At 40.7% G+C, this 16051-nt stretch overlaps 1 protein-coding gene across 2 annotated transcripts in view; it reads right to left on the minus strand.

Moving 5' to 3' along the window:
- Window positions 1–4677, minus strand: part of LOC106606100 (diacylglycerol O-acyltransferase 1) — a 30388-nt gene extending 25711 nt beyond the window's left edge. For both annotated transcript variants that reach the window (XM_045719140.1, XM_045719139.1), the window contains exons 1-2: window positions 4232–4677; window positions 3743–3830 (exon numbers count right to left, since the gene is read on the minus strand). In XM_045719140.1, coding sequence (XP_045575096.1) covers window positions 3743–3830; window positions 4232–4452 — 309 coding nt within the window. In that variant the 5' untranslated portion in view covers window positions 4453–4677. The remainder of the gene's footprint in view (window positions 1–3742; window positions 3831–4231) is intronic.
- Window positions 4678–16051: the final 11374 nt, after the last annotated feature.

Here is a 16051-nt window from a genome sequence, read left to right on the forward strand (position 1 = left end):
TACCACATTACAATATACCTCAGTAAACCCTTTACGGGCAGTAGACTGTAACACGTTACACTATACCCCAGTAAACCCTTTACGGGCAGTAGACTGTAACACGTTACACTATACCTCAGTAAACCCTTTATGGGCAGTAGACTGTAACAGGTTACACTATACCTCAGTAAACCCTTTACGGGCAGTAGACTGTAACACGTTACACTATACCTCAGTAAGCCCTTTAAGGGCAGTAGACTGTAACACGTTACACTATACCTCAGTAAACCCTTTAAGGGCAGTAGACTGTAACACGTTACACTATACCTCAGTAAACCCTTTAACGGCAGTAGACTGTAACACATTACACTATACCTCAGTAAACCCTTTACGGGCAGTAGACTGTAACACGTTACACTATACCTCAGTAAACCCTTTATGGGCAGTAGACTGTAACAGGTTACACTATACCTCAGTAAACCCTTTACGGGCAGTAGACTGTAACACGTTACACTATACCTCAGTAAGCCCTTTAAGGGCAGTAGACTGTAACACGTTACACTATACCTCAGTAAACCCTTTAAGGGCAGTAGACTGTAACACGTTACACTATACCTCAGTAAACCCTTTAACGGCAGTAGACTGTAACACATTACACTATACCTCAGTAAACCCTTTACGGGCAGTAGACTGTAACACGTTACACTATACCTCAGTAAGCCCTTTAAGGGCAGTAGACTGTAACACGTTACACTATACCTCAGTAAACCCTTTACGGGCAGTAGACTGTAACAGGTTACACTATACCTCAGTAAACCCTTTAAGGGCAGTAGACTGTAACACATTACACTATACCTCAGTAAGCCCTTTACGGGCAGTTTGGTTTAGTTCATTTCTATGCACTAGACAGGGCGAAGGACGTCAGAGAAGCCCGTCTGAAGATAATGATAACTCTGTTCAATTTATTGCACATTGTGCAGTGATGGGCATCTAAAAAGTCCACATAGGTAGCTAAAACAAAGGATTCAATTGAAACTTCAGCTGGAGAAATCTCCAACTCGGTTGCTGAGGTGAAGGATTAAATTGAAGCCTTAGTGGGGAGGAAACTCCATCTGTAGCTCATTGCTATGAGCTGAATGGCACAGTTGCTAGGGTGAAAACTGTGGTTGAAGCTGGAGGAATTGTTGCATTTTCATTGTCGTTTTCGTTGCACTTGCCTATGAATCACATTATTATGAACAGTACTGGCGTCAAACGGAAGAACCAAGGACACGGGTGGTTGCTAACGTTGTGAGATTCTCGCTAGTGTTTAGAGAACAACTGGTTCTGAGAGATTAGGATCAGGACCTGCAATTGTAACAGTAAGCAACTGTAACCAAATGGATGACTGCAGTGTAGCCGTTATTATGAGTACATGTTGCAATGATTGCTAAGGCATACTAATATTAAAGTGTGTATACTTATTTAAAATGTATGTAGTTCTGTACCTGTCTATTATTTAAAAAACTGTTGTTTTAAACTGTCTATTAATGTTATGTATTGTGATTTTATGTAGTTCTGCCCTTCAGCTGTAATGGTCTATTAATGTCATGTTTTATGTGGACCACAGGAAGGGTAGCTGCAGCTTTGGCTCTAGCTAATGGAGATCCTAATAAAATACCAAATACAGTACTATTTGTGGAACTCATCTTGACAGCTAAAAGATGAAGTGTTTGCAAGTCAAGATAATCATCCTCTTGATTTTTAGGTCTGTCTTGTGATTCTCTTCTCCCTTGTTGAAAATGTTTCATTTTGGATTGTAATATCTTATTATGGAATACAAAGATTTCTCCACGTTCAATGGGAATTTGAGAAGAAGTTCAAAGAATGAACAAAGTACTGTGATGACAAAATGATCTTGTTTCAGAGAGTGGATTATCAACAGTTTTAGAAATGTGAATTTATTCTCCACGGCTTTGATGAAGGGAGACTAAGCTGGCGGTGCTCTAGATTTGACGTGAATTCAGATCAACGAACTAGCTGTTGCTGAATGATTACTTTAGATAGAATCTCAATACCATATTTCCCCACAATAGTTACACATGGAAATGTCAGTGTGTTTTTCTAAGGGAATAGTACCACCATGTTTCCCTTAGCATCATCAAACCATCCTTGAACTCCAACATCTCTCTCTAAAGAGTAAAACAATGGTTTATGTGGTTGTACCGAGACTCACTGAGAGCTAGAGGAATGGGAATGTCCTGCTGTTTCCCATCCTCTCACACACTGACTTCAAAGCCAAACTGAATTAGCAAAACACAAGGTTATTAACAAAGTGATTAGCTAACTATATAGCTAAGCGTTACGTGTCCCACTTTAGGATTGGACAGAATAGTCTAGTCCAGCAACAGTAAGTGCTGCGACACAAGTGCAATGTACCTCTACTATCCTGTGTCTTGTAAGTTAAGCCTAAAGGAATCTTACAGAATATCAGAGTATTACATGAAAGCAGGATGACCTTGGCCTCACCTCAATCCACATCACCTCCTTTAGCAGCAAAATCATTAAAAGACAAAAGAATATGATGAGAAATATGATGTTGTCTCACTTTCACTGTAATCTTGCTAAACTAAAAGAACAGGAACACAGAGTAGCCTCGGGCTAGATATATAATCCTGTTGAGGTGTTCTGAATAAGTGCCTGGTGTCTTTAAACACTGTGGTTTCAGGCCCAGCGTGGGATGAATATGCCTTCTGGTGAGACCTGGAGGCACACACCCACCACCGCACAGTGATGCTTTCTGATTGACTCCTCTTGTAGGTGGTAAGTCAGTTAAGAACTAATTCTTATTTACAATGACGGCCTACACCGGCCAAACCCGGACGACGCTGGGCCAATTGTGCGCCTACCCTACGGGACTCCCAATCCCGGCCGGTTGTGATATAGCCTGGATTCGAACCAGGGTGTCTGTAGTGACGCCTCTAGCCTTAGACCGCTGCGCCACTCGGGGGCCCCTATGCGTTAAGGGCATCACTACAGACACCCTGGTCTAAGCCCTGTCTAAGATGGGTGGGTGGGGGGGGTAGTGTTCTACTAAGCCATATGGAATTGTTTTAAGAAGGTCGTACCAATGATCATTTTGCTATTTGATTTAGAATTTTAAGACCCATTGAAATATAAAAAAAAAAAAAATAGTTGATGGAAAATGTTATTTTGCCTTACTGCAATTTGCCCATACAAACGCATTTAATAACAGATTCACTACATAGAACAACAGATAGTCCCCCCAAAGAATCGAAAGGAAGTTTGTTCTGAAGTGTCTGTCCTATATCTGAGAGATATACTGTAAACTATATTATTATTATTATTTTATTTTTTTACATGTATAACCCCTTATTTTTGGCACTAAACAGTCTAAGCCCTGTCTGAACTGGGGGTCTACTAAGCTATAAGGAATTGTTTTAAGGTCATACCAAGGATCATTTTTCTATTTGATTTTGAATTTGAAGACCCATTGAAGTATCAAAAATGATATTTTTTACTAAATTATTTGATGAATAATTTTAATTTAGCCTTACTGCTATTAGCCCATACAAACGAATTGTATAACATATTCACTACATGGAACAACATAGTCCCCCCCCAAAAATGATTAGGTATTAAGATGTAGCCTAAGAGGGAAACCTGGCCAGTGATTGTAGTGTTTACACTTAACCTGAGTGTTGTTGAGCAGACTGGAGAATTAACTGAGACTCTCAGTATGACGTTGCAGAAGGAAACTTACCAGCATGACAACACACCAGTTAAGGACTCCTCTGTAGTTTCTGTAACCGCTGGCAGAGCTCAACAGGGACTCCTGCAACCTGTGGCAACTGAGGCATGAAGAGACACGGGATAGTTTGAATACGTGCACACTCATTTACTGTACTGTACTACAGCTATAGTTAACTGATCTGAAATACACTTCCCAAATGACGTCCGCAACACACCACCGACTTCCCTTCGAGTTTTGTAAAAAAAAAATGTTTTTAATGTTTTAAATGTACCCCTTTTTATCCGCAATTTGACATGTAGCCTATTGGACCAGCATGGGTGACATATAGACTATGCGAAATGATTAAAAGTACATAATTCATTCTACCCCATTATAAGTGTTCATAAGGGAAGATTGCACAAGTGGGTGCAGTAATACATACAGTCGCGATCTGTTTTCCCTGGCATAAATTCACCCCACTGTAACGACACGTCTGGGTTTTGTTAGTTTATGCCTCACCTCTGTCTATCACTAGGAACATTTCTTCCTTTCTTCCTTTCTTTTGACGTGGTAGAAGGCAAATCGGACACATTTCGCTTCGTTACAATGTTGCCGCTGTCACCGTGGCCGTTAATACTTTCATTAACCGCTGACCGCCCATTCACTTGTTTCAAAGTAACACATTTTCCAGTGGATATAGTGGCTCTTCTTTTGCGGATAAGGGCCCCTGTTTCTTCCATGATATCGCCAATCTTCAGAGCTCTAGATTAATTTGACGTCTAGCCTACTTTGCAGGCAGCTATAACACATGCCCAGTATTGCCAAACATCACACTGTCAGAGAGAGCAAGAGGAAGTTGGGATTGCAAAACGCGATACTGTCAATAACTGTATGGATACTGTAGTTGTAGTGGGCAGCAGGCAACAGTTCCGTATTGACTGTATACGTAAGAATGTGGCGTGGTGGAACAGAACCGTGGAGGAGTGGCAAGTCTGACGACACTGGTTGGTCTGCTGCCAGCTATGAAGGTGAGGGCTATATTAAGTTAGGAACAGATCGCAATTTAATGGAGGGACTGGTGGTCCAAAATAGGAGAGGGTTGTTAAACTTTTTTGTGTTGCTATGGGGAGAGTGTTTATTCTGCACTGTCATATTCGTGTATGTAGGTGGCAGGGAAGTCAGGCGCAGGAGAAACCAAGTTGGTTAATATGGAGTATTTAATGAAAAACAAACTCCAAATCCAAAGTACAAAATAAAATGGGTAAAGGATACCCGTCACACACCGATACACAAGGGAAACAGAGGGTTAAATACACAAGTAATTAATGGGTTTGGAAACAGGTGTGATGGAAGACAAAACCAATGGAAAATGAAAAACTGATCAATGATGGCTAGAAGACCGGTGACGTCGACCGCCGAGCACCACCCGTGCAAGGAGGGGCATCGACTTCGGCAGAAGTCGTGACAGGCACAGGGGAGGCTAGTATGTTTTCTTTCCTGGTTAACGTTCACACTTTTGTAGGTTTTACTATATAATGTCTTCCATATAGCCAAATGTCCTCATCTGCTTGCATGCGCCTGCCCTATATCAAGTTGTTTTGGTACTTCCCTTATGTGATATAGGCTTTTCAGTTTTCCGTGTGCTTACTTTTGCTATACAGGTCAGTATAGTCTACACTCTAAACATTAGGGGTTCAACAAGGGTTCTTCTAAGATCCTCAAAGTTCTTTGAAGAACCTTAGGGTTCTTGACTCTGAAAATGGCCCCCAAAAGGTTTTTCCAAGAACCCCATATGAGGTGGGGTTCAGGAACCTCCTTAGTTGGTGGGGGGTTTTGCAGGAACCTAACTGCCCAACTGAAACATTTGAATTTGAAAGGACAGTAGGTGCAGACACTTAACTGAATTTTTTTTGAGGTAAGCTTTGTTAGGGTTGAACTGGCTATTTGTATGCATAACTTATATAATATACCGGGGAAGCTATGCTACAATATTAAGTATATAAACTACGAGTAAATCAACTGTTGAAGACAAGAAGAACTACAACCGGCAACAGGAAGTGCGTCACGACACTGGGATCAGCCTGCACGCCGACGACAGGAGGAGCAAGTTTAAACCACGCTCCTCCTCCCTCGGACAGGCCAGCATTGAGCGGGAACTATCTCTGTCAGAGTATAAAAGAGAGAACAATAGAATGTGACGTCCTCTTCTCTGTTTTGCCCTGCGAGGTAAAACAGCGAGACCGTATATATACGTACCACACATATACCACGTGTTTGCATTAATTAAAGTACAGCTAAATCAGAAGTCACTATGTGCTGACTATTTTGTTCTGTTACCAGAAACGAACTGTCGCAACATTAACAGCTTTAAGATTTAAGGTAAGCTTGTTCATTGTATGATCTAAATTGATATTGTTTTATGATGATACCATCTATCTTTTCATATTTGTGGAAATCTTTCGAAAACAGAAAATGGACACAATTCAATGGATATCAATCAACACAGAGGTAAGAATATGTATGCTATAAGAATATGTTGAAGGCTAGCTGTTTGGGGTGCAGATGACTGAACTGCTCATGTTTGTGTCTGTGTCTGCAGGTATACAGACGAGGAGGCATACAAAGATATGTCAATTGGTATTGGTATGTTATGCAGATCACATTTACCATCCTCCTCCCTTACGTCTTCAATGAATATCCCATATAAAGGTCTCTATATTATGAACATGGTATGTGTATGAAAACCATTATCAAAACAGTTTTTTTTCATTCCCATTTACCACAAAAAGGTATGAATACTGTCATGTGCATGTTTTGTTAATCATCTGTATCAGGTATTCCCAAACTAGGGGTATGCACAATGCCGTCGGTGGTACGCCAAATAAAAATGTGATTCACATTTAATAAATAAATAATAATAATAATTTTAAAAAAAATGTCTTCTCATTTTAAAACAGTATATTTATATTTTCCAACGGGGCTATACATTTGGGTGAGGTTTTTTTCCTCGCCTGAGTAGCCTGGTTTCACTGCCACAAATAAAATTAAACTCAATGTCAAATACAGGTAACCTAGTCAAATAATTAACATCCAATCACATGAACTGTTATTCTCTCGCAGGAATTCCACTAACGGTCTGTATGTAGCCAAACGTAGCTGCTACTCATGTTGGTTTATGTACTGATGGCGCAAAAGCTATGACAGGGAGACATAGTGGAGTGTTAACGCACATGCAAACAGTTGCTCCCAATGCCACTTGGGTACACTTGTTGCCAAGGGAATGCCTTACAGCTTGAAAGACGTTTTGGACACTACAGTGAAAATGGTTAACTTTGTTAAAGCAAGGCCCCTGAACTCTCGTGTATTTCCTCACTATGCAATGATATGGGCAGCGACCATGTAACGCTTTTACAACATACAGAAGAGCGCTGGTTATCAAGGGGAAAAGTATTGACATGTTTTTTTTTTAATTGAGAGACAAGCTTAAAGTTTTCATTACTGACCATAATTTTCACTTGTCTGACCGCTTGCATGATGACGAGTTTCTCACACGACTGGCCTATCTGGGTGATGTTTTTTCTTGCCTGAATGATCTGAATCTAGGATTACAGGGACTCTCCGCAACTATATTCAATGTCCGGGACAAAATTGAGGCTATGATTAAGAAGTTGGAGCTCTTCTCTGTCTGCATTAACAAGGACAACACACAGGTCTTTCCATCATTGTATGATTTTTTCTGTGCAAATGAACTCAAGCTTAAGGAGAATGTCAAATGTGATATAGCGAAGCACCTGAGTGAGCTGGTTGCGCAATTACACAGGTACTTTCCCGAAGCGGATGACACAAACAACTGGATTCGTTATCCCTTTCATGCCCTGCCTCCAGTCGACTTACCGATATCTGAACAAGAGAGCCTTATCAAAATTGCAACAGGCGGTTCTGTGAAAATTGAATTTAATCAGAAGCCACTGCCAGATTTCTGGATTGGGCTGCACTCAGAGTATCCTGCCTTGTCAAATAGCTCTGTTAAGACACTGATGACCACGTTGCAACCACATACCTATGTGAGAGTGGATTCTCAGCCCTCATGCAAACTAAATACAGGCACAGACTGTGTGTGGAAAATGATTTAAGAGTGAGACTCTCTCCCATACAACCCAACATTGCAGAGTTATTTGCATCCTTTCAAGCATACGCTTGTCATTAACCTGTGGTGAGTTATTCACAATTTTCAATGAACAAATTACGTTTTTATAAGTAAGATGGTTCAATAAAGAGCAAAATAATTCATTATTATTATATTATTATTTTTGCCCTGGTCCTATAAGAGCGCTTTGTCACTTCCCACGAGCCGGGTTGTGGCAAAAATTCACACTCATTCTTAAGTTTAATGAATGTATCGTATAGTGTGTGTGTGGCAGGCTTACAATGATGGCAAAAAACAACATTTGAGATTGCGTTGACGCTGGTGCTAGAGGGGGTACACAGCTGGAGGTTGAATGTTTGAAGGGGTACGGGACTATAAAAAGTTTGGGAACCACTGATCTGTATAATTAATATTTTTTTGGATTCATAGACTTCACCCTCCCTACACCTCTGATGAATATAACAGGAAACCTGTTTGATCACCATGCACTGCAAAACCATTCTGGCTATGGATTCGGAGAACATCAACACATTAACATCAACACGCCAGAGGATATACCCATTGGACTTGGGGTTCTGCTGGGAGTTTACCTCATATTTAGATTTATTTATTCTGCTTTTCCACAAAAATCATAATAAACACTGACAACTAAAATATTGTTGATATTGTTATGAGTATTATTATTAATAATAATAATTAATAATAATATTAAGGGAGGGGGATAGTTAAACAATTAACCCCCAAAGTCTATTCGAAAGGTTCTTTGAGTATCCATTAAAGTTTTTTTGTGAAGAACCCTTTTAAAGGGTTATTTGAAGAACTTATAGGGGTTCCCCGACAGTTTCAATTTGAAGAACCCCTAAAGGATACTCCAGGAGCCTTTTATTTTTAGAGTTTACCAGTCTAATGTGTTTCCTGCTGTCTGTACACCATTCATAGTGGCAATAGTGGTAGGTGGATGTTTGTCCAGATCTGCAATAGGCTAACTAGCAATAATACCACATATAGAAGCATTCAACTGCAACAATGTTCAATATGACTCCACAAGAGCAAATAGGAATAGCTGATAGGCAGCGGACAGGCCATGTGCATCATTACACATGAAAGAACAGTGAAGACATGAAACATGCAGCTCAAAAACCTCCCCTATTGATCTTGTTTAGGGACAACAGAGTTATCTTACCTAGATTATAGTACAGTACAACACCACAATGCAATGAAAAAATGTCATTATTGTTTTCAAGTAGAGTAAAAAATTCTACTCTAGGCTGCAGTGAAAATGTAATTTGAATAATGCGCAAAAGCCCTGTGATATGAATGTTTCATTCCATTTGGATCAGTTGTGGGTCTACTCTCGACAGTTTATAAGTTGTAGAAAGGCACGGTAGCAGGCCAGTCTGGCTGTATTTTTCCTTCTGAGACTGAATGTGTTGTCTGTTTTAGATTATCATTCTCCCAAATTGTCCTATAATAATGTGGCCACATACTCCCGGCAGGCCCAGATATTCAGCTTAACACGTGCTCTGCCTCCTCCAGAGGGGTCATATTCCTCGGGCACCTAGAACCTAATGCTTCAATATCGCCTAAATATTCATAGTTGAACTTTTAAAACATATTGCCTTTTATACAGTATGTGGCATAAACACCAGCCACAATGTTTTAGTCTGATAAGGCTACTTCAAAAGTCTCCTGTAGCTATGCGCACCTTCATCCAAAATAGAATTCCAGCATCCTCAAAATGGCTTGACATTAACCAGGTTTCCATCCAACATTTGTAATGCGAGTAAAGAAGCCTACATGTTGGATGAAAAATGTAATGACATCATTGGCAGCATGCAGTTTATTAGGCTACAGATGAAATAAGTTATTATGAACTTGACAGGGTGGTGAAAGTGCACAGGTTGATGGAGGGTCTTATTCTGGTGACATGATGATCGATGCTTGACATTTGACAAATACAAATAATCTTGCGCTTTTGTCCATAATAATCTCATCATGTAGACTATACCCGCACTGTATCTGCAAGCTGTTGGCTAGAGTGCACGTGACAATACCAGAGGGGGCACATTCACTATACTTACGCAACATTTTTACACATTCCTTAGTGACAAAACCATCAGTAGGCATAGAGTTGAAAATGCATGGAAATCCATTGAACTTGTATTTTTTATAAGGTACATTGGAATTTAACCTCAAAAGTTATTTTTATGTGCAGTAGGTATTTACGCACATTTGCAACAACTAAATTTAGTGGAAACTCAACTCTGATGGGAAAATGCGCAAGGGTTTCCATTAGCTGGAAATTGCTGCTTTTGTCTGATAAAAAAATGAAAAGTCAATCAATTAAATTGTAGAGGGCCAAATTGTCCAGGAGAGGCTGTCTATCATAGCCTTCACCCCAAATTTGCGCTTCAGCACCGTTCTCTCACGTGAGCCTGCTGGTTAGGGAGAGAGAGAGAGAGAGAGAGAGAGAGAGAGAGAGAGAGGAGCCTTGTCCTAGGCCACTGTTGACTGTGAAGATGGAGGCCTTTTTCATTGAAGTAAAACTAAAGTTAGAGGAAAAAGAGTATGCCTATAGTGAAAAGCCTCCAAAGGGAATTTAATATACAGTGTATTCTACAATGTAGAAAATAGTAAAAGTAAAGAAAAACCCTTGAATGAGTAGGTGTGTCCAAGCTTTTGACAGGTACTGTAAGTTTTAATATTGTAGTGAAAGATGAGAAGAACGTTGGCAAGCCAAATGCAGGCTACTGTGCAACTCCCTATTCAGGTAGGATGCAATTTTGGAACATTTGTTTTTAATCACTATTTGTTTTATCATTAATATTATTATTGTGTATCATTGTTATTATTGTAACCCTATTTATTAATCGAAACCCGTTTTTAAAAAAACAACAAGTTTTGTTTAATTCTGTTGAGACATTTTCATTGGCTAAATTAAATTCCATCTGTCTTTTTAACTGTGTGCTCCATATTTAGATGAAGATGGGTTATAAGTAGGCCTGTTGTAAAATACCTAACATTAGCCTATTGTTGTCATTTGTTGGGTACCGTAGACACTTACCTTTGTTGGTAATTGCTGCAATAGAGCCTGTTCAAAACTTTTTTTTGTTTTATTTCATTCTGTTGAGCCAATTTTCTTTGGCCAATGTTCTTGTTATAACAATTCATTTCTCAAAATCACTCAACCTTCAAGAAAAATCTAATGAATATCAATATTCAGGTGGTTTATGCCTACTAGTTGAAGATCCTTGACATTATCTTACATTATCTTACTTATGGACAAAATATGATGTGTTTATGAGTTGTGAGTCCCCCTACCATCTCTGTCTAGCATGTGCACAATACTAACATGTCAAAAATTATATTTGATTCCTGGAGAATTTAATATCCAATGCTTATCTGTATGACCTATCAAAACTGTCCATGAATGGTCGCGAAAATATATAGCCTCATATAATTCATTTTCAAAGATAAAAGTAGGCATAAAGCCTTCAGGTAAAGCCTTCATGTGCATTCCTCTGCCCAAGAGTTGCTGACTCATGCCAGATCTTACAAATAGGTATTTTATGTAGGCTATCAGCTAACCACCTCATATGTTATAGCAATCTATCAGTCGATGACACATTCGATGACGCACCCATTGGTGGTACGCACCCATTGGTTGATGCATGTATTGTCTGAGCAGGGGAGCGCGACCAGAATGAAGGGAGGGTTTGGTTACCGATTGTAAAATGAAGGAGGCTTATATATTTCAAAATGATCTACGGATTCAAAGACCAATCACAAAGGGAATAAAAAACTAAACACATCATTCGTTAATAAGTAGACTACATTTTTTCAACTCAATTTACAGATCACATTAAGTTGTGTTTAGTTTTCAAACTGTGATTGGTCCCTGAAACCTAAGAGGACATTTTCAAAGATACACAATCCTCCTTCATGGTTTTCTTTCTGTAGAGATTATTAACTAAAGGGCCGAAACGAGTTGGCTTTACCTTTAGCAGTAAAGAAGAAGCACTTTTATTAACTTCTACTGTTCTCCAAGAGTTGCTGATTTTTCTCTTCAGGAGTTTATGTCAGGTAACAGTTAATTGCAGTGGACTAAATCAACAGTTCCAGATGTAATTGTCTATCAACTGAATTGATTTTCTATAATCAGCCCTTTCTACTGGCAAGAGTAATGAGTTAGGAATGAATTACCTTGAATATACTAGGCCTACTTTTAATATGTAGCCTACATGGAACCATTGTACCCTCTCACAGTAGGCCTGGCTAAACCATCTGATTAGTAGACTACTGCACCTGCTGCTCATGGTGACAGTTTGGGCTTCCATAGCTCTGGTCCACGGCATTAGTGTAGGAACGTAAACAGGCACAAACGCCCTGGACAAGAGCTAGACCTGTCTCCTCATCAGAGCAGCCTCTACAAGACCTAATGCTATTCTTATTGTGTATGCCTCATCAACTACCGATGTGTTGTAATAGCTATTAGATATGCCCATGCATGTCCAACCTACATCACAGTGGAGGCTGCTGAGGGCAGGACGGCTCACAATAATGGCTGGAACGGAGTGAATAGGGTGGCATCAAACACATGGAAACCATATGTTTGATGTATTTGATACCATTCCACTGATTCCACTCCAGCCATTACAATGAGGCCGTCCTCCCCAATTAAGGTGACACCAACCTCCTGTGCTACATCAGTGTGTTGGTGGAAAAGACGGACAGAGAATAAAATGCAGTTTCCTCACTTGACATGATCATGTATTCAATCCATTGATTTGATTGATATTGACACTGTAACCTTTTAGAAGAGGTGAGTCAGACAGGTTAGCACCATTGCATGCAGCCCTTTCAACCTCCCTGTATGAAGAAGTTATTTTTGATATAACGGGGCGTTTAACATTTAGAGAATAAGAGATTTTTCAATAAATTATTCATTTTCTTCTGTCTGGTCTTAGTGTTATGAACAACAGTTGATGTGACCACAACATTTTGTGTTGTTCCCTTCTGTCTGGTCTTAGTGTCATGAACAACAGTTGATGTGACCACAACATTTTGTGTTGTTCCCTTCTGTCTGGTCTTAGTGTTATGAACAACAGTTGATGTGACCACAACATTTTATGTTGCTCCCTTCTGTCTGGTCTTAGTGTCATGAACAACAGTTGCTCTCTTTCCCCATCTGTCAGTAGAATTTCACGTGTCGTCTTGGCCTGCTGCTGTTTTCTTCAAGAACGGGCAAAAGAGATTAATTCAGTATTTTACAATTGAAAGGGGGTTGTTTTTTTATGCTTTGCTGCTTGGACTGCTAAAGCTGCACCTCTCTTGCATCGAATGCGGTGTGTCTGTCAAACAGTGTAGGCACTAGGCACTGTGCCTGGGGTTGTGTTTACAAGGTGGCAAGGACAGTGTTGAAGTATGGGGTGCGGTGAGAGTTTGTCCTTGCGGTTGTAATGAAGTTGTTGGGGGGAAATTACTCATTATAACACAGGAGAAAGACACAGGGTCCTTAATCAAGAAGATGCCACATTTATTCAGAATCATTAGTGACCAAAAGCTAGTTTATCTCAGTAGAGATCCCGGCAGACTGATATAGGCATCACAAGTGGCATGGTGTCAGCACTTCCACAGTTCAGTCAAGGACTCCTCTGCTCTGCTACACTCTTTCTTCTCAGACAGGCAGGCAGGGCAGACAGAGAGAGGTGCAACCTGGGAAACCTGCTTTGTGTAGTAAGCTTATATAGAGCTGTCTCTTATCTAATGCAGCCCAGAAAGACCCTTCAGAAAAAAGGACGAGTGGTGCTTTCTCTCGCCCTCCCACCTGATTACATCATCTGTTTACAATAGATTTCTTACTTCATCAAAATATTGCGTCATCTTAGTGTTTTGTTGATCTAATTAGTAGTTGTTGACTGTGTTTGAAAATACATGCACTGATTTAGCTGTTCCACTATTATAGATGGCTGTCTGGTTGACTGTTTGAGTTGACCTATAGCTGGCTGGTTGACTGTCTTAGTATTATAGATGGCTGTCTGGTTGACTGTCTGAGTTGACCTATAGCTGGCTGGTTGACTGTCTTAGTATTATAGATGGCTGTCTGGTTGACTGTCTGAGTTGACCTATAGCTGGCTGGTTGACTGTCTTAGTATTATAGATGGCTGTCTGGTTGACTGTCTGAGTTGACCTATAGCTGGCTGGTTGAGTGTCTGAGGTGACCTATAGCTGGCTGGTTGACTGTCTGAGGTGACCTATAGCTGTCTGGTTGACTGTCTGAGGTGACCTATAGCTGTCTGGTTGACTGTCTGAGTTGACCTATAGCTGTCTGGTTGACTGTCTGAGTTGACCTATAGCTGCCTGGTTGACTGTCTGAGGTGACCTATAGCTGTCTGGTTGACTGTCTGAGTTGACCTATAGCTGTCTGGTTGACTGTCTGAGTTGACCTATAGCTGTCTGGTTGACTGTCTTAGTATTATAGATGGCTGTCTGGTTGACTGTCTGAGGTGACCTATAGCTGGTTGGTTGACTGTCTGAGGTGACCTATAGCTGTCTGGTTGACTGTCTGAGTTGACCTATAGCTGGTTGGTTGACTGTCTTAGTATTATAGATGGCTGTCTGGTTGACTGTCTGAGGTGACCTATAGCTGTCTGGTTGACTGTCTGAGGTGACCTATAGCTGTCTGGTTGACTGTCTGAGGTGACCTATAGCTGGCTGGTTGACTGTCTGAGGTGACCTATAGCTGTCTGGTTGACTGTCTGAGGTGACCTATAGCTGTCTGGTTAACTGTCTGAGGTGACCTATAGCTGTCTGGTTGACTGTCTGAGGTGACCTATAGCTGTCTGGTTGACTGTCTGAGGTGACCTATAGCTGTCTGGTTGACTGTATAAGGTGACCTATAGCTGTCTGGTTGACTGTCTGAGTTGACCTATAGCTGTCTGGTTGACTGTCTGAGGTGACCTATAGCTGTCTAGTTGACTGTTTTAGTAGTATAGATAGCTGGCTAGTGGACTGCCTTAGTTGCCAGCGTCTTTCATTCTGTGTGGTGAATAACAGTTGTGTTTCAGCATGGTCATGTGCTATGGTACAGTACACCTGTGACTGTCTGGGCAAATTATTTTTCTCTTCAGGGCAGTTTATTCCGTCTGAGGAGGTTCCACTCAGCAAAGTGGTCAGACAAATGAGAATGCAACAGCCAATTTTCTGCCTCCTAAAATAGGGCAAGTTCCAAAACATTTCAAAGGGCACACTCACTAGCAATGGTCTTTGTATCTCAAGCAGACCGTATTTGATGTTCTGCCCTGAGGAAATGTCTTCTATTCCTTTAAGTGCTGTCTCCTCTAATGATGTTGTTGACCGGACTATCCACGCTATAGTAAAGCTGACTGTTTGGCCAGACAGAATGAGATGTGGACTGGGGAACTCTCCACGCTATAGTAAAGCTGACTGTTTGGCCAGACAGAATGAGATGTGGACTGGGGAACTCTCCACACTATAGTAAAGCTGACTGTTTGGCCAGACAGAATGAGATGGGGACTGGAGAACCATCCACACTATAGTAAAGCTGACTGTTTGGCCAGACAGAATGAGATGGGGACTGGAGAACTATCCACGCTATAGTAAAACTGACTGTTTGGCCAGACAGAATGAGATGGGGACTGGAGAACTATCCACGCTATAGCAAAGCTGACTGTTTGGCCAGTCAGCTGGCCAAACAGTCAGTATGCTGGGTTTATAACATAGTGTGGTCCGATCCTTACCCTAGGAATTAGGTTTGAGGAGTTGATGAAGTAACTCAGTTCAACTCAGCAAAGCAAGTACAATGAAAGTGGCTCACCGAACAAATATTTCAGATCTAACTCCATTATCCTGACTGGAGTGGCTGCAGTTCCGGATTGTCTGGAACCCGACTTGCCATATTTATTGATTCGGAGATTTCTACGCACGAGCAGTATTATTAATTTTTTTGTAGCTGCTGCCCAGTTGGCTTCTGCTCAGCGCTCCCACTGCTCTGCTGACACTTCCCCCTCGTTGACATGGAGGAGGAAACTTCATGTTGTACACTAAAGACATGTTCAAACTATGCATTCCACGTCTCAATCGCGATTTCATGTTCTTTTTTCAGGAGGGGTGTTAAGCTACATGTGGCTATGTTGTACACAAAAGACATGATGACATATTCATAAAAAAAA

The sequence above is a fragment of the Salmo salar genome, chromosome ssa05, assembly GCF_905237065.1.
Source record: "Salmo salar chromosome ssa05, Ssal_v3.1, whole genome shotgun sequence".
NCBI classification, from domain to species: Eukaryota; Metazoa; Chordata; class Actinopteri; order Salmoniformes; family Salmonidae; genus Salmo; species Salmo salar.